Source organism: Hakea prostrata, chromosome 10, assembly GCF_041222555.1.
Source record: "Hakea prostrata isolate BN-2017 chromosome 10, UWA_Hpros_2, whole genome shotgun sequence".
Lineage (NCBI taxonomy): Eukaryota > Viridiplantae > Streptophyta > Magnoliopsida > Proteales > Proteaceae > Hakea > Hakea prostrata.
Window position 1 is genome coordinate 40,384,306 of NC_142609.1, and position 23,834 is coordinate 40,408,139.

The 23,834-nt window shown below is 36.1% G+C and overlaps 2 protein-coding genes and 1 long non-coding RNA gene across 9 annotated transcripts; all 3 read right to left on the reverse strand.

The window, feature by feature from the left end:
- Positions 1-3,783: 3,783 nt before the first annotated feature.
- Positions 3,784-4,666, reverse strand: LOC149002941 (NADH-ubiquinone oxidoreductase). Its single transcript, XM_089136123.1, has 2 exons — positions 4,354-4,666; positions 3,784-4,251 (listed from the first exon to the last, which is right to left on the reverse strand). Exons 1-2 carry the CDS (start codon positions 4,505-4,507, stop codon positions 4,103-4,105), a joined length of 303 nt encoding a protein of 100 aa, XP_088992249.1. The 5' UTR covers positions 4,508-4,666; the 3' UTR covers positions 3,784-4,102.
- A 3,608-nt stretch (positions 4,667-8,274) lies between these two features.
- Positions 8,275-13,392, reverse strand: LOC149002942 (zinc finger CCCH domain-containing protein 18-like). 7 transcript variants are annotated; one of them, XM_089136128.1, is made up of 9 exons: positions 13,285-13,392; positions 13,097-13,182; positions 11,089-12,106; positions 10,819-10,992; positions 10,542-10,721; positions 10,028-10,104; positions 9,406-9,573; positions 9,180-9,306; positions 8,275-8,926 (listed from the first exon to the last, which is right to left on the reverse strand). In XM_089136128.1, exons 3-9 carry the CDS (start codon positions 12,090-12,092, stop codon positions 8,857-8,859), a joined length of 1,800 nt encoding a protein of 599 aa, XP_088992254.1. In that variant the 5' UTR covers positions 12,093-12,106; positions 13,097-13,182; positions 13,285-13,392; the 3' UTR covers positions 8,275-8,856. The 7 variants fall into 7 exon arrangements, with proteins under 7 accessions (XP_088992254.1, XP_088992253.1, XP_088992255.1 ...); XM_089136127.1 differs by having other exon boundaries at positions 13,097-13,380; XM_089136129.1 differs by lacking the exons at positions 13,097-13,182; positions 13,285-13,392 and adding an exon at positions 13,009-13,088.
- A 4,956-nt stretch (positions 13,393-18,348) lies between these two features.
- On the reverse strand, positions 18,349-23,557 carry LOC149002943 (uncharacterized). The gene is made up of 3 exons (XR_016170392.1): positions 23,466-23,557; positions 22,905-22,977; positions 18,349-19,205 (listed from the first exon to the last, which is right to left on the reverse strand). It is a non-coding gene; the product is annotated as an uncharacterized LOC149002943 (long non-coding RNA).
- Positions 23,558-23,834: the final 277 nt, after the last annotated feature.

Consider the following 23,834-nt stretch of genomic DNA (forward strand, 5'->3'; position numbering starts at 1 on the left):
ATGCTGCTCCATTCAAGTTTCACTCCCCCAAATCACGGTTTAATGGTTCACCCATTTAAACAGTCACCACCAATTGAGCCAGTTGCACCATGATCCCATGATGCAAACCATCTACCCGCATAAATCCGAATCTAACACTTTACCACAAAAATAGAACCCTCATAAGAAGGAGGGAAGGAGTAAATGTAGACCTTCAAACTAGGGCTAAAACTTGAATGTTGTTGTTAAATGCATAAGTACTTGATACCAACAGTATCGAGATTTTGATCTTGGCAGTTGACAGCACAATTAATGCACAACACTAAAGTTGAACGGGGCCAAAATAAAGGATAGAGCTCCAATGCTGTGTATTAAAGTTATGTTTTTTTTTCTTTTAACTTTTTCAACCATACCTACCTGTAAAAAAGAATTATAAAATGAGTGGCACTGGTTTGATCGTGGCCCTACGCAACTCAATACTCAGTTGATCCCCAAAATAGAACCCCTAGAACACTGATAGCCCCATTTTATGATTAATAAGCAATGCACCATTGCACCCCTAAAGTTGGATTTACGCTGAACACATTAGTGCAATCTGTTATTAATTTTTGTTAAACAACCATTTCGTCTCTTCTAATTCCAGAATTACCTTCAAATTAAATTGATCAAAATCTATGGTTTTCTGGTTTTCATCTTGTTCAAGAGCAACAATAGGGTCGTTCGCCTCCTTGCCTTTGCCGGGAATTTTGTTTGGTATAAATCAGATGGTGTACCGTTGGCTATCTTGCCAAAAGATAAAGAGAACCTCTAATAATCAAACATAATCAGAGCACCCATTGGAAAAACCTATTCCTTTGACGATAACATTGACAAAACGCAAGTTGCAGCCATTGAGAACCGACTGAAGCTCAAGTGACCCCTGTGGAATGGTGCGGTTTAAGATGAAGTCGGAAATGAAATGGGAATGGATCTTGAGAATCTTGGAGAATTTCCTTTTGTAAATTTTTCTTCAGAATTTTCTGGCCTTTGATTGTATATCAGAGAGTTAAAATTCTCTAAATATTTTGACAACAGTTGCTTGAGCAAAAACTTTGATGGATTGTCCAAGAAGCTAAACCCTCCGTGTTAGAGTAACCTTCTTTGTATTGAGTTCTCAGATAACCCGGTTCTACCATGGAGTTGAATGTCATCGATGCGAATACCTAACCTGATACTTGCATAGTTCGTCATCAGAGTAGAATGCAAGATAACCATTTTTGACCTGTTATGAATTGGTTTTCGCTCTATGTTATCTAGTTAAGAAGATTGAATTATCCACCATGAAAGCAATGGATGCTTCAACGTAAGGACCTCCATCATCATGAATGAGAAACATTTTTCAGTTCCTGCAACTCCCTTCAGAGCAGAGGCTTTGAGGCTTCTTGGATTAACCGTATCGAGCAGTGACCGATTTGGTTTCCCCCTGTCTAGGTTTAACAATTTTATTGAAAATGAAATAATCCACTTCTTTCCAATCTGCTGCTGGATTGTTATTGTCATGCAACAGAATTCAGGTAGGCTTCCTATTAGTAACAGGGAAAATATGACCCAAACACTCAATTTCTATACGAATTATCCGCATGAATGAGAAAAAACAATATAGAATTCTTAGAAACCAACAAGGAGAAAGAAGACAAACTTTCTGCATAGCAGGTTGAAATCGTTTCATGTGGAAGAAAGAAGGAAATCAAGAGATGGTGCTAGAGTACCCTAACTGATCAGCCAAAGAACCTACACCTAGCTGGTTTCCCAGTTGGTTATTCTTTCCGACTACCTTCAGTTTCCTGCAATGGGTACAGTTATTTTCAGTGCCATTTGACAAAGCTAATTCACCATCAAGACAGTTATCTTGTGTCTACTATCGATTCCTTAAAGTTCATTTGGGACTTGGGAGGCTATTGAGTATGGTGATGTTAAAGATTAATATTGATCTGAGGGTGACATTCTTCTCTTGTTGCAGCAAGAATGATTACCTGTGACCATCATGGCAATGTTCTTATTTGGAGCACAGTATTTTTCCACAGAAGATGCTTCTGGAAGGGGCTGAAGCATTTGTGTTTCATGAGGATGTTGTCTTGGCTTCTGAAATGAGAAACAATATGATAATTTCAAGAGTAATCTGCAGTGTGTGTGAATGCATTCTTACACAAGGTATGCTCAGCCATGGAACATTGACCCCTATTGCAAGATTCCAAGCACAATTCTACATGCTCATATGAGCTACATTCCATTGATCTATACTAGTGCTGCTCATGAATTAGCTTGGTTTGCAGCTAGTGCTACTCTTTCTCAAGTTGGTTAGGGACTTCTCATCCAAAAAGACCTTTGGCCCTTGATCGTCCCTTTCAGTTGAGTTACTGAAAATGGAAGGTTGAAACTGTAAGTGTAAATAAACTATCTAGATGCCTAAACCCAGCAAACCATTGCATATCCAAACCCACATTGGGTTCAGCTTCAGCACAAGTATAATATCGATGCAATCCTGTACCATCTTCCACCAAATATCATCTTTATACATTCCTGCACCATCTTCAACCAAGAACACCCTCATGGACTAAATATACCTGTCAAGGGGTGGGGTGGCTCTAACATTGTAAGCTCCTATAAAATCTAACATCTTTGTACCTTAAAATGGAACTCTTTTCCACAGAAAGGAGAATAAATCAAGTTTGAACCATATTAACAACTCAATTAATCACCTCAGTGCCTCTCGCAGCTTGCAAACCACTAATTATAAAGGTGATTAAGGAAAGCTATATCTCTAATTTAGGATCTAGGAACTATCAAGATAATATTTAAATTGTAAGACTAGGCATCAGGTAAAATTACATCACCATGTGCCTCTTAAGGTTCAATTTGTGAGTCATCTTTGGTATCCAAAACTTCGTGGTAAGATGGATCCAAAACTTCCTCGCAATCCTTCTTACGAGGAAATTCTAGATCTATCCCTTTCAGAAAAGAAAACATAACACTGCCACTGACTATCAAGTATCAACCCACCAACTTATTCTCTCACATTCATATTTATACAAGACTATATGTGTCTAACATACAAAATAAGAATCAAGAATAACAATGAGTCTCCAAGTCTCCCTGAATATAGTTGAATGGATCCCTTTTGAAGCATAAAAGCACAGTCTTTCTGATGGTGCCAGGGAACAAATTCATTTATGAAAGATTATCACCATCAGATGATGTTACAGTGTTTGAATTTCAGAGTTGTTTCTCGAGAGATTTGTAAGACAATGTAAAGCTAAAACCAAGGAATTCATGTCCATACACTCTCACGCAATTAGAGCTAATTCTCTCCTACATCCCCATGGCTTCTCTGCATGTGTTCACAGTTTAATGGCCACAAAGAAGATTCTGTTTCAGGGATCAAAGTTTACCCAACAATGGTACAGGAGAGTAAAAACTAGCTTGATGAAACAAGACATAGAAAACCTCAGCTACAAAACCAATTGTGTCAACTCCATACCACTGAATGATTCAAAGTACCCATTCTCAACAGTAACATTTTCATGCCATGGTGAAGAGGGATGCATGTCAAAATCCAGGAGACAAAAGTGCTTCTGGTTTTGAATATTCTGAAGTTGGCATCCTTCTAGTTCCATTTGTCTCTTTCTTCCATATATATACTTTCACAGCAACCATTCAGTTTAATTAGGAGGAATGAATACCAAAGCCACATTAGAGTAGAAAGGTCAACAAACATAAGAAAGAGGGGGGGGGGAAAAGCAAATAAATTGAGGGCCACATCAAAGGTAAAGCAAAATTTGAGAACATTTTGATATAGTTTTGCAATATATCTCATTACAGGATAACTGTTCGCTTCTCATAGATCAATGAAAGCACAGGGGAAGTTATTAGATAGTCCAATAGACGGAGAACCTAAGCAGAGGCTAATGGCAAATACCACGAAATCAACCTCAACAACACAGCCAACAGAGAAGAAGAATTCATGAAATCAACCTCAACGACTTGATTGTGGATAAACCCAATTGTCTTAAATAGGAAATGATAGTGAAAAATGTTCATTCTTTTCATTCGCCTGAAATCAAATTAAGGATCCTAAAAGTTGTTCCTATTTCTTGTACCGGGCTACCTCACCGTCGTTAGGGAAGAAACCCATGAGCCTTCCAGCAGAGTTCTGGTAAGCGTACATAAAGCCACCCATAAGACCGATCAGACCTCCCGTCACCATTGAAGGACCTCTAATGTTGGGCTTGATTCCTGCAAAAACCATTGCCATTGTAGTACCTGTAAGAAACCAGAAATCCGGGAATTCCAAAATAGAAAATTAACAGAAAACCAGAGAAAGATAGAGGGTAAAACCAGATAAGTATCCAACAGTGACGGAGACTCCGGTGATGGTAACGAAACGAAGGTAATCAAGAGTGTTGAAATTGGCTACTGTCTTCGTGAAGGGAGGGTTTCGATCGACTACTGGATACTGGGGCTTCTCCGAAGCTGTGATATCTGTATTCATCTTTCTTCTCTATAATTTCCTGGCTGGATTCCGATTTTGATGAGCTTAACACCTGGTGCCTAGGGTTTCCCCGATCACTGTGACCTTCTCGCCTTGCTCGAATTCGCTTCGGGCAGTACAGATTTCAGAGGCGAGCGAAACGATAGATGAGGCCTTCATCGGTAAATTCACTTCGTCCCCAAAAAAAAAATCACTTCCGAGTTGGCAGTTGAACCGGAAGGTGACTCGTGATACCGTGTGAATTGGTTCGATTTGGTTTTTTTTGAAAACGCAACTTCACTCAAAAAACACGAATCGAACCAAATGAAACTATACTTATCAAAATCAAAAAAAAAAATTGGTTAGTCTTATAAAAAAATATCTGTGGGATGTTTATTTTCAGAAATATTCCTATCAAAATATGAAGGAAAATGAAGAAAAAAAAATACTAATTTAACGATTTTTTGTGACAAATTGAACTAATGGATCCAATGAAAATTCAATTTTGAAGTGTCTACATTTTTAAAACATAAATTAGTGTGTCAGTGCAATTTGTTCTTGCCTTTAATTAGATCATTGGTAGGCGAGACGAAACTTATTGGCGTCTCTACCTTTAGTCTAAAAGTACAAACATTAGAAGATGAGTTCATCTACGCATGAATGCGGAGACGAACGGATAGAAATAAACTCACATGTCTGCAATGTAGTTATCGATATATACACAAAGTGCGAGTTTGTTGACAAGACTTGTGATGTTTCCAATACAATGAGCTGCATCAGGAGTCATGTGTCTTTTTCTTGTGAAAATAACATCATTCAGGAAAAAGGAAACCAGAGGCTCAGGAACCGGATTACAAGAAGTCCAGATAACTGGATTGGAAAGGGACCACCATGGCACCATGTTTGGCTACACATGATAAGGCCTAACCTAGCTAGAGAGTGAGCAATTCCCACTTTCCTCCCTATAAATGTGAGAAAGTCATCACTCTTCCTTCCTTGAGCTAAAGCCCAAATATCCTTACAAATGGGCTCAATTTCTAACAGAACTAAAGAGTCTAGGCCTACAATGTGTCATGGAATATCAAATAGCTCTGTAAATATTCGAGATACAATAGGGTTCACCTCACCTGGTGCCTCCAAACTGTTCTTCAAGCAATCCAGAGATTGTAAACTCAATATGATGTTTTCAGTTTGAATGAATTTCTTTCTTTCCCATAAGAAAAAAGGAGATTGGCTGTTTGATATAGAACAAATGGCATCTATCATTGGAAGATCAAACCTCCATCGAGAAGGATCTGCTTTGCAAGCTTTTTTTTTTTCATTTCTTTCTAGATGGAATACCTTCTTTATTGATAAGGTCTATGTCAAGCTGGAGGAAGAGAAGCTTACATGAAACATAAATGGGAAGACTAGTAAACTAAATGTCAATTCAGCTGAACTCAGTTAACCTTTCCAATTTCAATTTTTGTACCCATCACCATCAATCTCTCTCTCTCTCTCTCTCTCTCTCTCTCTCAAAAACACAGTGGGGTTAGGTGCACTGCCGGCTGTCCACATACAATGCAATCATACATAGATTCAAGATTAATATGTGGTTCAGGTTTGGTTTTGAGAAGTTATGAAATGTCACATTCAGTTTCAGTTTAGTTGAATTTTGAAAACCTTACTGTAAAATCGAAACCCACAAAGTAAAACACAACCCTTAGCTGAATCATAATTGGGTTATGGCCTCTTAGGTTACATGAATCAAAAGATTTTAAATCTCTGTATTTTTGAATGCGAGATTTATACTGTTTGGTTGTGAAAATCTCTAGATTCATGAAATCTAGAGATTCATTTTTTACACTAAAAATGTGAATCTGTAGATTTATGGGTATGGGGTGAAATCCAGAGATTTCATCCCTACTATAAAAATGCTAAACATTTGTGCATTCATAAAAATCACTAATAAATCCACAAATTTCATTCCACATATTAGGTTAGGGCCTATTTGGTTACATGAATCTAGAGATTTCAAATCTCTGGATTCATGAATCTGAGAATTATACCTGTTTGGTTGTAAAAATCTTTAGATTCATGAAATCTAGAGATTCACATTTTTATACTAAAATCGTGAATCTGTAGATTTATGGGAAAGGTGTGAAATCCAAAGATTTCAAAAATGCTATACATTTGCACATTCACAAAAATCACATCGATCAAATAATTTTTTAGGATGAATCCATAGATTTCATTCCACAACCAAACATTTAATTTTATAAATGATGACTCCATAGATTTTAGGACATGTTTGGTTACATAAATCTAGATATTTCAAATCTTTGGATTCATGAATCTGAGAATTATACCCGTTTGTTGTAAAAATCTCTAGATTCATGAATTCTATAGATTCGCCTTTTTACACTAAAAACGTGAATCTGTAGATTTATGGGTAAGGGGTGAAATCCAGAGATTTCAAAAAAGCTATACATTTGCACATTCACAAAAATCAACGTCGATCAAATATTTTTTTAGGATGAATCCACAGATTTCATTCCACAACCAAACACTTAATTTTATAAATTATGACTCTATAGATTTGAAGTCTCTAGATTTGAAATCTCTAGATATTTGAAATCTTTAAACAGGTCATGTAACCAAATAGTCAAAAAATCTCCAAACTCATGAAACCAAACAGGCCCTTATATAATGTAAAATTATTTATGATAACTTCTTTCTCCTGTCTCTCTCTGTTGGATTATATAAAAACAGTTAAAATATGCAGGATTTGAGGTAGATATAGCCAAATAAGAACAGAATCAGATTGGTGCAGTTTCAATTTTGAAATTACAGTGTTTGATTTTTAAATATTATCCACTGAACCATATCAAAATCAAATCTTTTTAATACCCTGAAATGAGGATTAACAAGTATTAATGATAGGAGATGAGAGAGGAGAGAGGAGAGAGGAGAGAGGAGAGAGGAAAGCATATACAGTACAACACATTTCCATTAATAAATTGAGGGAATCTTTCTTACGAGATCTCCAACTTTCCCTGTCCATGGCACAACCGTGCTTGCCACTAACAAAATATGCAATTAAAGAAGAACAACTTGGTGATTTCCAACTCTGCAAGTTAAATGCAAATCTTCCTTCCATGTTCACCAAGTCAAGGTGTGCTCGACTTTGACTAAAAGCAGAACACAGAAATAAGAGTTAAGGAAATGACTAAATGGGGTATGATTTTATAGAAGAGAGTGAGAAATGGAGCTTGAAGCCTTGAACAGAGCAGAACTGATATGACCAATCTCTGTTCCCCTTCAGGTTTGCAGGCCATGTGAAAATAAAAAAATTTCCCTTGAATCCCTCAATTTGCTTAATTATTTTTTTTTAATCACTAAACCCAATATTTTGAATTCTCATGAACCGGCACGGCACTGCACGTCCAAGGGAATCTCTTAATGGTCACTGTAATATTTAATTTGAAACCTTGCCTTCTATGACATTTCTTCTGGTACAAAAGCAATTTCCAAATACAAGACCAACAAATAGAACAGAAGGGATATGGATTCACAGGTAATGCAAAGCATGTTAATATAGACCCGTGAATGGTCCCCCCCTCAGGAGAGATTTAAAGCACCATTCTTTTCCTCCACTGGGCCACTTAGAGATTCCAAATCCAAACAGCTGATAATACAAAATTACAGTTAAAATGTCCTAATCTGCCACTGCAAAGTAGTATTGTCTAACCCAGGCCAGTAAGTCATCATCTCTTCTCCATATCAATCCACAGAGTAACAACCAGAGAGACAGCAATGCAAATGGTGTGATTTTCTGATTATCAATAAAGTTGGGATGTTTCAATCATACAACCTAACAGTCTTCATTACCAAGTTATCTTCTGAGACGAAAAGAAGAAGGGATGGGGAGAATGGGGAGGGGGGGGGGGTATCAAGTTAAATGAAGCATAACAACAGAATATGCTAAGAGACTTTATGGTATAAAACTTCTAAGGCAGACTATAATACATCTCTTCTAAGATCCAGACTTTTTTGCTTGCTTTCTGTGATTACAGTAAAAAAAAAGTGTAGAAACTGTTACATGTAGTTTTCTTTCTAGCTTTCTGTATGACTGATTCCTCTTTGAAAACCTGCTACTCCACCCATGTATCAGGGAGAAGAAGCTTCTATGTTTCTTTCTTCCTCAGTATGAACTTGCACGGAGCTTGAACGATTACTTGAGATGAATGTATGTAGAGATAAGGAAGGTGGCAGGGAGAAAAAGTTTAAAATGGAGTTTGGGGTGGAAAGGGTTTTTCTTTCTGTTGGTGGGGGCTGCATTAGACTTGAAAATCCAGTACTCTACCTCTATTTCTTCTCTGTTTCTGAATCTATATCACTGTTGAAATGCTGCTTGGTATCGGAGATGCAAATGGACTCTCCGGAAGATTAATTCCTTGGCTGTAACAAAATTCAGAATGACAAAGATACATTCAGCATCAGATGACAATAAACAGCATGATAAGAAGAAAATAATAACTTACACAATGCCTCTAATCCCTCTCAAGTATAAAATGCAGTCAATGAGAACAGGGAAATTGAGAAACAAATGAAATATTTTACAACCTTTTTACAATAAATGAATCCCCCTCCACCCCCAACATGTCCATATAGGAAAAAGGAAGAAAAAGGAATCCACAAAAGGAGAAATTACCTCTCCTGGTCAGTGTAAATTGAGCTTGTGTGCCTGGTTTTGTCATCACTAGTTGAGCCATGGTTTAAAACATCCAATAAGTAATTGAACCGATCAGTTGAAGGAAACTCATTATGATCTGCACAGGCTTTGGCATAAAACAGAAAAAGCAATGTAAGCAAGCAAATAAACAATTAAAGGCACAGACAAGAAAGTAAAAACTAAATGAAACGAAAATAGGTTCAACCTTCTGCTAGCTTCAATCCATCCATGTTGTAACCAAAGTATTGCTGAGTCAATTGTTTTGGTGCCATCTGCAATTCAGCAAGACGCCTTCTCTCAAGTTCAAGAGCCTGTTCACGCTCTTCCATAATCTGCTTCCTTAGCAGTCTAGAGTTATCACACATTCTGGGCACTATAAAGAAGGGGGAAAAAACATTCTATTAGAACAAAAACTTGAAAGGGACTACAAGCGCCACTTGGACATGAGTGAAAAACAAAAGGTTTATCTATCAATCCAATTGATCCCACAATGATCTCCTAGGAATCAACCTAACCCAAGTGTTCCTAATCATCTAATCACTCAAAATCATTTTTTCTGCCACTGCAAACAATGCATGCTCAATCAAGAAATTGAATGGCGATTAGTTATCGTGGAGTTCACCTTTTTCCTTCACCAATGAATAAACAAAAAATACCAATGTCAGAAGGAAGGCCAGCTGCTAAAGCAGCCAAACAGATGATAAAAAACCAAGAAAATTTTGTACTCACAGCCACATGCCCTACATGTTCTTTGCTAAACTTTTTTGTTGCAAGCAATAAATTATTCCTTGTTTTCTTTTATGCATTTTATCAGATGATTTACTTACTTGACTGAAGCTCAGTATCCATTTCTAAGAAGTGAGACGGGTAGTAGGGCGGGGGTTCAATTTTTTCAGCATACTTCCTGCAATAAGAAGGGGAAAGAATGCCATAATAAATAATTTAATTTCAATCATAAGAGATTTCTTCATCAATAAAGAGGATGGAGAAAAGAACCAAAGAAACAGAAGAGCATTCTTCAGCAACCCATAACAATGGTGCCAACTAATGAAATTTTAATCAAGCTACATCTCCCAATTCATCATCATATATCACAAATCCATAAAATGATTAAAATGGTATCTCATGCTACAATTGTGGAGAACAAGAAAAATAAATGAAGAAACAGAAAATCAATCTTCAGCAACCCATGCTAATGATTTCCAACTATCGAAACTCCAGCCAATTCCAAAGCTTCTATACAAATTAAGATTACTCAATTCATCATTTCTGATTCCCCATTATATAATTAGCTGGAAGAGCCAAGAGAAAACCTTTCAAATCATTTGAGTATTTTTTTACCTGTCAACAAGCCTGGATTTTTCCCTGTAAGGTTTAACCAGCACACGAGCACCACACACGAAGTGGGGGTTTCCCTTGGTCAAAATTATCTTCACTGTTTCTGGATAGACAAAAGTCACAAAACCAAACATTCTCTTCTGCTGACAGGGAATTCTAACATCTTGAACAGGCCCAAAGGTCCTACAAAAGAAAATTTTGGGAGAAACATAATAAGAATACTAAAAGGACGACCAGAACAATATGAAATAAAACAAGCAATAGTGTCAAAATCTCATACTTAAAATAGTTGGAAACATCTTCCTCAGAAAAGGTGCTCTCAGCAGGAAATGTCAGATAAATCTGTCGAGATCCAGCAACAATTGCACCTGGATCACTCCTCTCACTCTTATACTCCATGTATTTTGGAGCGTCTTCCGCTAGGATGACTGAGTGCTGCCCGTGAGGTCTGTAACTTCAATTACATAAAATCCAAACATTATAAAATACCAACCGTTAGGAGTTAACTCGAGAATTCATAAACAGGATTCACAAGCGATCATTACTGCACCTGTCAATAAGTCGAATCCCATTCTTCAATCGAGCAAGAAGCTTCGTCAGACTGTACCCAGCCTTCCCATGTCTTTGACTCTCTGTGAGGTAACCCTCTGCCTGAAGGGTCCTACCATATTTCTCATAATACATCAGTGGTAGTGAAGCAATGGATACAGGAATGCCCCGCCTAGATTTCAAGAGCTCTGTAAGCTCCAACTCTAATTTCTCAAGGGAGCCCGGTAAGAACACATGATCCTCATTAATAAGTTCATTTGGGTTTGGGCTAAAGATCTGAGAGAAGCTATCCGGAAAAGGTTGGCCATGGAAGTACCTACAGCTGCTTCCATGCTTACAATACCCCTTGTTGAAGTAATGACAAGCTTTCACTGGGAATTCAGGAAGACTTGGTGATCTCCTACTGCCTCTTGCATTTAGACTGCCCAATGCAGGTTCAGGATAGTAGTAGCTGCTTGAAAAATCTGGTCCCAGAGAATTAACAGGTTCCAGCTGATCCTCCAAACTCAATAACTGAGCTTGATTGTGAAGATAATCATCAGAGATTGAATCTCCATATGTGGGTGGGAGGAAATCTATGTTGTGCACTTGTTGATGTTCAGTTGTCACTTGAGGGTCCCAGTAAGGAGCAGCTACCCTAAATGTAGCTGGAGATGAGAATGGCCGTGAAGAAGCAGGTGAAAAAGGAGTAAACTGCAAAGACAGATCTGAAATGGGTGAGGGATTCCCAGAACCAGGTGAGATTGGTCCTGAAACTTGCTGCTTAGTCGATAGATGAAGTTCAGCTTTGGCAAGTTCAGCCTTGGCAAGCTCAGCCTTGGCAAGTCCCTCTTTGGCAGTACTGATTAGGGACTGAATCAAATTGTCAGGACCAAAAGCCAACCTTATCATCTCCCTATCTCCATGGTCTTGCATTAGAAGATACCCAACAATCTTTGAAACATTTTCTGGTTCTAGTTTCTGTATTCTGTTGAAGACAACCCTTGTAGACTCCAAAAGATCCATTAACCGCCCAACTTCTGCAAGTCAATTCAGTATAAAAGAGAGATCAGTGACTACCCGGGAAAAATAACAAAGTAATTTAACTAAAACCATGAGGACAGACACAAAAATTACTTTTAAAGGAGATAATCCACAAGGTTAGGAATTCAGAAGAAGAAGAAGCCGAACAACAGGTCAACAACCCTAGATTCATTTTATTTATAAATGAACAACAGATCCATCCTTCTGAAGAGAAGTCACTGGAAACCACAGAACCAAAAAATAGTTCTCATAAAACAAAACCCTTTTCCACTTTCTTATTTCTTTTTTCTTTATTCTTCGTTCAATTAAATCCTTCAAATTGATATCTCCAGAATTTTGAGAAGTATGGCCTTCCCAAGATACGCGACCCATAACAACTAGCCTTTTAAACCAGAAAAGGAAATACACTCTCAATAAGCAGAAAGAAAATCCCTCACCCAAAAAAATATTAAGCAGAAAGGAAATACCAGAAAAGCTCTGGAATCATCAGTATCAGAACAGTAACAGAACCTAAATGGGAATTTATTTCCCTACTCAGGAGCCACAGAGATTGGATTTATACTTGAGCAGAAAAACCCACTAAAAGATTCTTTTTTTCCAACCAAATTAAAGGAATAAGTTTAAAATCTTTACTCTTTCCCGGTGGCAGAAATAAGCAAATATAACCATACTCAGAAATGAGAAAAAAAAAACCGAATGAACTCTCTCCAGGAAAGAAAAAATACATTTTTCAGACAACAAGAAAAGAGAAAACTCTTGTTCTGCATGTTTGAAGATGAAACCCATATCCAAAGACAGTTGAACAAAACTGACCTAAAAAATAGATTTTTAAGACATTTTAATAAAGACCCATATGCAGAAACACATATTTTCCTGTAAATCTATAAGAGAAGCTTACACAGAGCTACGTAAGGATAGTAGTTTAAAGCTCCATGTTGGAACATAAAAACCAGAAGATTTAAACAAACCCAGAAGCAGAAACTGACCTCTAAATGGATTGACTATGAAAAAACTTCTGATTTTTGACACATATGAGCACAGATCTATGATATCCAACAAATCTCTCAGACTCCTGTTCCAGATAGAAGGGAAAGAAAGTCAGCAGAACCAATCCAGAGCCTCAAACTCCATGATTACTCTATCTTTTTTCAAACTTTTTTTTCTCCCTCTTTACCTTCTCTATTATATCCCTGTATCTTTTCCCTCACACATCCATCTTCAACCAAAACGACATCATCTTAAAAGGTAAAATGGGAGAAAGATAGCTTTAAAGGCGCCTGTCTTGAGTTTAAATTAAGACATAAATATATAAATTAAATAAATTAAATCATCCAAATACCAGAAAACGAAAAATATTGATTGTTTTTATACAATACTTTTTTTAATTTATAATTAATCCTCCCAACAGTTTTTCCCCCATTTCGAAATTTCCCAAAAAACTATTTCTTTGTTCTGCCAAATTACGATTTACAGGTTGTCTTTGTCGTTACAGAAAATTGCGGGAATTAAATTATAAATGGTCCTGGATTTTCGAACTTATGCAGAACTGCCTGGTTCCTAATTTGACCATTGTACCCTTATTTAGTCTCATAATACCTAACAAATCTTCTCATTTTTTTAATTAAAAAAACAAAACTACCCAATTGCTATTTCTGGGTTTACAGTTACCTGGTCACCTGGGTTATTTCAAAATTTTCTTGTGAAGTTCTTTTTCCTTCTCATTAGGGTATTCAATTAAACCTCTCTTTTTTTTTTTTTTTTTTTTTGATTCTCCAGTAGTTTTAAGTGACTTACAGAGAAACCCTATAAAGTTTTCTAAGTGCTTAGAGTTAAGGAAAGAATCATAGCCAAGTGAGTTGAGAACACCTTTAACATAAAGAGGGTTGTTTTTTTTTCTTCTCTGAAGCTGGATTCATGGCTGAAACCAGAATGAGTGGTGTAGGATTCGAAGAAGCTACACTCCAATTGGAAGGGAGTGAGGAAGTGAGTGTGAGAGGAGGATAAGTAAATAAGTGTGTGTAGGTACAGAAGCAAGTTGCTTGTGTAAGACAAAGGTACTCATCTTTGATCACATAAAAGTTAAATCAAACCAAAAACCCTTTACAATATAGCATGGCCACTTGCAGTCTTGCACGTGGTGGGAACCACACTTTTAAGAGATATTCAGATTTTGGTCTGTTGTGTAGGACACATGGGACTACATTCATCCTCTGATTACGAAATTAAGGGCACACATGTCCCACATGCATGGCTCATCATCCACCATATCATGACCCCACATCAAAATTATTATTTTTTTTCTCTTTTTTTCTTTTTAATCAAACGAAAAGGGCAGAAGGGTATTATGGGTAACAGGGTGAGATTTCTTAGGGTGAAGGTGACCGGTTCAACCGACAGAAAGAAGGGGATCACCATCAACGGTAAGAATAGTATCCCGTTTAGATCCGAGAAGAGTGAGAGAGACACAGACAAAGCTACAAATGTTTTCGCATCTCCGTCAGAACCGGGCCTTTATCCGTTATGACAATCTTCCTCAACTCTTTCTTCTTCTGTTTTATTTATTTTTATTTTTTGGATAAATTCTCAACTCTTTCTGCCTTGTATTAAGTTTTGACCTTTTCCTTTATTTTTGTATTATTTATTATTTATTATTTTTCTATCCTTATCACTGTCGGAGAGAGTGTTGAAATTTTTGAGAAAATTAATTTCAGGTTTCTATTTATTTATTAAATTTATTTGTTTTTGGTACATTATCAAATTTTCTTTTCTCAAAGAAATTTTCGTAAGTAAAAGAAATAAAAGAGAAAAAAAAAATGAAATGGGCCCCGGTGGCAAAGACATACGTTCTATAAAGAATGAGAGGAAATCTACCTTTAAGCACGGACAAAATAGATGAGAATTGGACGGATAAATATCCAATCTATTTCTGATTTGTAGATGTGTGACATGTGTCTTAACATCCATCAAGAGAGATGAGGTCCGTTTAGAAATCACGTCAAATCTTTTTTTATTTAATCACAATCCATGACTTGCAAATGAACATCAACCCTTTGATTTGATTTTAAAACATATCACACATTCAAAAGAAAATGAATGGTATATATTTCTTTATCAGAAATGGACTGAATAAAATTTTACAGTTGGACCCCTCATAAATAAGAGATAAAGCATTCAAATTTCTTTACAACCAAGACCCAATTGAAGTGTGGGGCCAACTATCCATGGACACCTTATAGGTCGGTTCTGCATATCCCATGTTCATCTAGGGTTAGTCCCTCACTTTCTCCTTATTAGTTGATCCTTACTTAAGGGTATATTACAAGAGAAAAGAGAAAAACTATATGTTGTGCGATTCTCAACATGGTCCTGAAACAGGCTTCATGCCTTTTGACAAGACAGTTTAAGTCAACCAAGGGGCTCACCCCACATCCTAGGGAGAAGATAAAGGGAGTTGGGAACAAGAGATCGAGACATCAACTCAATGAAGAAAACATGTACCCTTCTCAAGAGCACCCCCATGGGGATGAAGTCCAAGTAAGAATACTGTTCAGAAACACCTAAAGTCGTAACAAGAAACGGCTTGAGAAACTAGCATCATATCCACCTTCCAGAATACTTGGTGCCATGTTAGTGTGAATGACTCACCAATTGAGGAATTCATTGTACAGCCATAGCAATTGAATATCAAGCTGAGACCTATGCCAATTGGAATCATATGTATCAGGAAAAGAGAAGGTCAAGGCTAACATGGAAAATCTAACAGTTGTCCATGTTAACTCAAATTGCTCTAGATAAACCCTCTACCAACCTCCACTAAAGGTAATTAAATATAATTGAAATTAACTCGTTGAAACTTACATGCGTCTGTTATTTCCCTTTTGGCTGCAACTTCTTAATTTTAAACTCTTTACACTCTATGTGCTCGGGGAAGTGTTACATTCATTGTCTAACTTAATTGTCAAAGAGGCTACCCGGTTACCACGATCAACCTGCTCTCACTATTTGTTTCTAGGAATAGATTCTAGATTGATCCTTAAGATTCAACGATAGTGTTAATTTGGATGCAACACTATAAAATATTAATTTACAACACCATCATGTATAGTCTTTTCCTAAGCACTAATTTGTCATATTTCACACATTCACTATACCCATACGAAGGAGTTGAAATTTAGATCCTCTAAGCATGCTTAATATTCATATGTTACTTTCTTAGGCCCATGTGAAATATTTTATTCATTATTGTAAGGAAAAGGTAAAAAAAAATAATAACAAAGATATTTCATATAAGGGATATAACAAATCCCATCGGTTGAAAAACCTTTGTCATATTTATATTTTAAGCTCAATCCACACCCCACCCACACTTCTCTCTCATCTATAATTAGTACTTAGTAGTCTTTATCAATAAGATCACTAAATTTATGATAATCACTCACCTTATCTCATGATTACCAAACTAAAACCTCATCTTATCCCATTTATAGGTAATCCATTCTAGAAGTATGTGACACACTAGATATTATGTATCTAACTTACACAATGGGGGCATGATCAAGAATCCTGAGATCATTAATCACAAACTATAGCTAGGATTATAGCTAGGATTTATTATCTTCTCCACTAGTAATGTGCCTTTAAATGAACTCCATTTTATTTTGCAATTTTTCAAACACCCCTCTGTCATATTCATTAGCAAAAGTGCCCCCTACCAAAATTTGTCTTAAATAACAACAATTACTATAGCTCAGTCTTTCCCAATTAAATTGGCTTATGTATATGAATCTTAAGGCCTTCTAATTTACTCTGTTAGTTGTTGTATTCTATAACCTAAACTGTGTATATCTTTAAGCATTAATTTTCCTAGCATTATTTTCCTCTCTTTTTTGTTCAATCTGAATCAAATTACTTCATGGTAGAATGTTTCTAGAGGCTTTTGTCGAACATATTCACCACACTTCAAATGACTTTCTAGCTGTTCAAATTACTATAGTCATTTTTTACTTTGTGATTGTTGGTTTCACCGTGCACCAATGCAACATCCCAATATTTGCACATTAAACCTATTAATTACTACACTAACAACCAATAAGCCATTGTCCCAACTAAATGGAGTTGGCTATATGGATTATGGCATTTCAATCATCTTTGTTTGAGGGCATACTAAACACAAGGTATAAGCTATGCATATCATTTCTTACCATTTTTTTAAAGGTTATCTGAGCTTTGCCCCAGTTCTTCTATTGCCTTCAAAATCTAGATTAACGCTTCTTCGTATCGAGGCACTTAAAGGCCCCTGGTCAACGTGACCGTGCCACATGAATCAACTTTCTCGTAACTTATCATTTATTGATGCTACTCCCAAACGAGCTTTAATATGATCAATCATTATCTTATCATTTATAGTTTTGCCACTTAGCCATCTCAGCATCTTCATTTATCCTATATTGAATTCATCTATATGATATTTCTAAATCATCCAACACTACACCGTATACCATAGCTCATCCCACAACTGTCCCAAAAGGAATACATCGATCAAACAAGAGCTTGGATGCATCTCTCTACTTCAACAATAACAACAACAACAACAACAACAACAAGATTTGTCCCAACTAAATGGGGTTGGCTACATGGATTATTGCCTTCCAATTAGTTATGTTTGAGCCTTTGAGGCCATGCTAGATACAACGCCTAAGCTGTGCATATCTTTCACACCACTTCTCTTAAAGTTATCTTAGGTCTATCCGTAACGCTTCTAGTTCCTTCAATTTGGATTATATCACTTCTCCGTACATGGGCATTTATAGGTCTCTGTTAAACATGGTCGTGCCACCTCAAACAACTTTCCGAATCTTATCATTTATGGGAGCAATTCCCAAATCAACTTTATTATGATCATTCATTATCTTATCCTTCCTAGGTTTGCCACTTATCTATCTAAGCATCATCATTTATGCTATATTGAGTTTATTTATATGATTATTTTTAACAGCCCAACACTCTGCACTATACATCATAGCTGGTTGAACAAAGGTCTTATAAAATTTTTCTTTAATCTTTAATGGAATACGTTGATCACACAAGAACCTGGACGCACCTCTCCACTTCATCCACCTATTTTAATTATTTCGAAAACATCATCATTTACATCACTTCTTTTATTTATGATTGAACCTAGGTACCTAAACGAATCACTCTGAGAAATTTTCTTATCGTCAAGTTTTACCACCTCATTGTCTACCCAATTATGACTAAAGTTACAAACTAGATATTATGTCTTCGTTCTACTTAATTTAAAATGTCTTGATTCCAAAGCAACTCTCCATGATTCTAACTTGGTATTAATCTCCACTTGAATCTCATCAATAACACAATATCATCAACAAAAAGCATTCACCAAGGGACTTTGTCTTGAATGTCTTTGGTTAATTCATCAATTACAAGTGTAAATACATATGGGCTTAAAGTTGATCCTTGATATAACCTAACTGTAATTGAAAATTCATTACTTTGTCCCCCCCCCCATTGTTCTTACACTTGTCATTGAACCATCATACATATCATTAATTTTGTCTACATATTTACTTGTAATACTTATTTTCTCTAGTACTTGCCAAATTAACGCTTTAGGAACTCTATCATAAGCTTTTTTTAGCTCAATAAATATTATGTGAATATCTTTTTTACATTCTCTATACATTTCCATAAGTCTCCTAATTAGGTAATGGCCTCCGTTGTAGATCTTCTCAGCATAATCCCAAACCGATTCTCTGTAGTTGTGGTTAAGTGTCTTAAACGAATTTCAATTGTTCTCTTCCATACTTCCATAGTATGGCTCGTCAGTTTAATGCTCCTATAGTTATTACAGCTTTAAATATCTCATTTATTTTTGTAAATTGGAACCACGATGCTTCTCCTCCATTCATCTCGCATTTTCCCTGTGCTCATAATCTTATCAAACAACTTAATCAACTAAACTAGCCTGTGGGTTTTTAAGCTTTTCCATACTTCAATTGAGATTTCATCAGGACCTTGCGCCTTGCCTAGTTTCATCATCCTTAGTGCTTCTTTTACTTCGATCATCGAAATTCTCTGCAAATATGTTTGAAAATTGGTGCATTAGTGAATGAAATAATCGTTTGAATCACAAGTGCTTAAAGCATGCTCGTTTAGTAGACTAGAAAAATAACATTTTCATCTTTTCTTGATGTCCTCATCGCATACTAGATCTCCATTTTTAATACATATAACATGGTCAAGATCTCTTATTCCTATCCCTTAATTTAGCTATCTTATAAATAGATTTTTTTCTCTTCCTTTGCCCACTTGTAATTCTCACTATCTCCATTGCTTTTCCCACAATATTCTTAGCTTCTAGAACCTATACCTTTGAAGATCATCAACATCCTTAGTTCTTTGTCATGTCTTCAAACTAACTTTCTTATTCCTAATGACAGCTTGAACCTCACTACCCCACTACCAAGTCTCTCTATAAGAATGGTTTCCCTTTTGATCCACCTAGGACATCCTTAGCCACCTTCTTGATTCACATAACAATCTCATGTCACATCGCATTAGTGTCCCCATCAAAATCCCAGTTTCCTTATTTGACTACTTCAGTAGGAAATGATTTCAAGCACTCTCCTTTTAAGTTTCACCATTTTATCATAGGATAGTTAACTTTGCACATTTTATGAGTTTTTGGAGTTAGACAAATATCCAATACCATAAGTCTATGTTATGTAGTTAAGCTTTCTCCTGGTATCACCTTGCATGATAATCTATTAGTCCTTCTAGTTAGAAAGAAATCTATCTGGCTTCTCTAATGTCCACTTATGAAGGCAATTAAATGCACTTCTCTATTTCATCCACCCTATTTTAATTATTTGGAAAACATCATCATCTATATTCCATTGTTTTTTAAATAAAATTTTATGATTGAGTCAAAGTACCTAAAATAATTGTTTTATAAAATCCCCTCATCATCATCCATCCAATCACAACCGAAGTTACACATTAAATATTCCGTCTATGTTCTACTTACTTTAAAGTCTTTTGATTCAAAAGTTGCTCTCCATGATTCTAACTTAGAATCAATCTCTACTTATATCTCATCTATCAAAACATTATCATAGCAAAAAGCACATACCAAAGAACTTCATCTTGAATGTTTTTCAAATCATTCATTATAGGTGCAAATAAATATGGGCTTAAAGCTGATCTGGTGATCTAGCCCATTGTAGTTAGGAACGCACCACCTTGTCCCCTCACAATTCTTACATTTGTCACTAAACTATCATACATGTATTTAACTATGTTTATATATTTCCTTGTAACATTTATTTTCTCTAACAATGCTCTAGGGGCTCTATCATAAGTTTTTTTATATAGATCAATAAAGACCATATGAAGATCTTCCCTATACTCTTTGTAAATTTCCATGAGTCTCCTAATAAAGTAAATAGCTTCTATTGTAGATTTTGACCTAACCCTGATTGACACGAAATGGACTAGGTTGGACAGAATTACCCTAAATAAATTATCATAGGGACAAGATCTCTCTGTTCCATTAAATTACTTAGTTTGGAACTTGATTGCAGCCATGCAAATCAAATGCCCATAGAAATAGTTACAAATGAACCCTAAAAAAAACTAAACCATGACTTGAAAATAGTCAACTATTTGAGAATCAAAATGGAAAATGGGGAATTAATAGTTACACAATGAAGATTGAAGAACTTACATACCTAGGGAAAGAGTGAAACCTTGATACGATCAAATCTAGACGGTGTCAAATGAAATCAAAATCCTGTCACACAATCAAAATTTTCAATACTCATGAATTTAGAACTCCATAGGTACTTCACATTAAATTTAAGCCAAAATCAAGAACCATAGATCTCATAGTATGGTAGATAGAAGAATCTTGAGGTAATTGATGTCTTGTTTATCAATGGAATCCCCTATGTCCTCCTAGATTGGCTGAAATGATTGGTATCTAATAGGGTTTTGGAGATGAACTAAAATTCTCTAAGTAGAGATGGACAAAAAATAAAGGAAAAATATGGTTGGGGTTTAATTACCTTGTATATTCCACTTGAGCTTGACAAGAAGAAAAGAAAAGGGATCTCCCTATGCTATTTCCGATGTTGCCAAGGAATTATTTTCTCTTATCGAAAATCAGAAACAAAGAAACTGCATACAACCAGAGAAGCCAAAACCCTCCTAAAAGGAAGAAGATGGAGGAGGTTGACGGCTAGGGTTCAAGATGGGTTTGCCCTAGAAGAAACAAGAGCCGCGCTCTTTAAAGGAAAATCTCACTTCACCTTAATAAAGAGAGCGGGAAAGATGCCCTAATCCCCAAAAGCTCAACCTAAGGCCTTAACCCAACCTTGGCCCAACCTTGCTAGGCCAAGAAAAACCTAGCCTCTATTATCATACCTCATGGCATAAAATACTGGGCCAAAGTCTTATCTATAGACTCAGTGTAGGCTAGGAAGGGTTGAGTTCCCATAGCCAAATTGATACCCCCAACTTGAAACATTTTTCTTCTCAACTTATATTAAATTAGCTATCTAGCAGTTTATATTTTAAAGGTCGAAAATTCTCTAGTGATTACATTTGGAATTTTCTATATCAATAAAGACTATATGAATATCTTTTTGTGATATTCAAATTTTTATTTAAATTTCTAAAATAAGCAAATAGCTTCTCTTTCTATACAAACCTTTTTAGCATTAATCATCATGATGATTTATACAATCTGACGACATTTCACATATTCTCAATAAGTAAATAACCTCATGGCATAAACCCAAATCAACTATCTATAAAAATCAATTAATAAAGTTGCCAAGGAGTGATATTCACATCAACAAATATCATAACTGTCAATATAACCTAGAAGGGTTGGGGGATGAATAGGTTACTTCTAGCGGCTTTGAGTCTAATTTTAACAATCAATAAAAACTTGAATTAATTAGACAAAGAAAATAGAAACTCACAGGCCATTGATCTACATCTTTACATTGTTTAGGTTTCCTTTCAGGAACTATTCCATAAAGGATTAAGGAAAACTTAAAAAGCTAGAAGAGGAGAACTTACCATGAAAAACTTTCTTTATTACACAAGAGAGAGACTATAAGCAAGCACTTTATAAATGAAAATAGACGTGTGTATATATATATATATATATATATATATATGAGGACTCCATTTAGATGGAGAATCTGCCGATGACAGAAACACTTTGAGGGATCGGTTAGCTAGGAGATGGACTCGCATGGAGATTCGTGCATGAGGTAATGCATCACGCATCCATCACAATTTCAATAACAACCTTGTATATATAATAATGAGATAAATAATGAGATAATGAATGGGTATGCAAGTATGCCCCTAATACTAACCATAAGGTCTCTATGATAGACGTGCATTAAGCTATATCCCTACTAAAATGATAGTAGCATTCAAGGGTTCACTAGCCAACATAGCTAGACACCTATTGACCATGTACCTATGTGTAAGTGAAGATATAGAATCACCAGGATAATAGGCAAATCCACAACCCCAGTAAGGCATATACATACTAGAGGACAGTGTCCCACCATCAAATTCACACACATCATAATCACATAATTATTTATGTAATTTGAAAAGTAAATTAACAATGCATCACATTACCTTCTGTCGTGCAAAATCTCATGCATTTCAAATAATTATACAACATCAATGAAATTAAGCAATTCAAAGGAATTTAAAGGCACGAGATAATGACGATGTATTCCTCACTTGTTAATGTCAGTAACACTCTCCAAAGTCCAAAGAGATCCACCAAAGAGGCTTCGATCAACTCAAATTAAGCCTAGAATCATGAGAAATCAAACGGAGGTAAGTCAGGCATAGATCAACAATTAAAGGGGGTCAAAACTCACTCCCAACATAGGAGGCGATTGAACGAGCCTACCAGGGCAGGTCAACCACCCGCCCTAGGGCTGCGAATAAAATGGTCGATTTCGACTCAATTTAAAAATCAACTCAAAATGGAGTTTTAGGGACTTCAATAGAATAGTAATAGGCTCCCTAAAACACCCTTCAATCACCCAATTAGTTTTCAAATGAAAAGCCCCAATTTAGGCTCTCCATGTCTGCCCACAGGCGTCTCAGGGAGGTCCAAAACTGTTTCAAATGCAAGGAATTGCATGAACTAATGTTCAATGGGGTTGGGAGACATAAATGGAGGCAAGAAGAACATTCAATACTACCCAACATCAACAACCATCACAATATAGCATTCATTGTTCATAAAGGCCTTCAAAAGTGAGGAAAATAAGGGTTCCATGAATGTCTTACCTCTACACTCTTTTATTGTGATGAATCGCGCTTCGATGCTTCACTACGTGCAAGGAACCCACGAAACTACAAGGCTTTCTCCACTCCCAAGCTCTTAGTCTCACTCTAAATAAAGAAATACGTTTGAGAGAAGAAAGAATCATAAAATAAGGTTTTAAACTCGAAATCCTGAATCTAGCCCGCACCTGGGTAGGGTGCAGTTGAACTAGCTGTGCACCCTTTTGTCTTTAGCATTCCTTCTTTTGTCTTAGTCAATTTACAGTAGTCCTAATATTCTTTTTTTTTCTTTCTCTTGGTCATCATTAATCTAGACAACCAGTTATAAGCAACTAGGGGCCCATAGGCCCAGTGGGGAGGGGAGGAAGATAT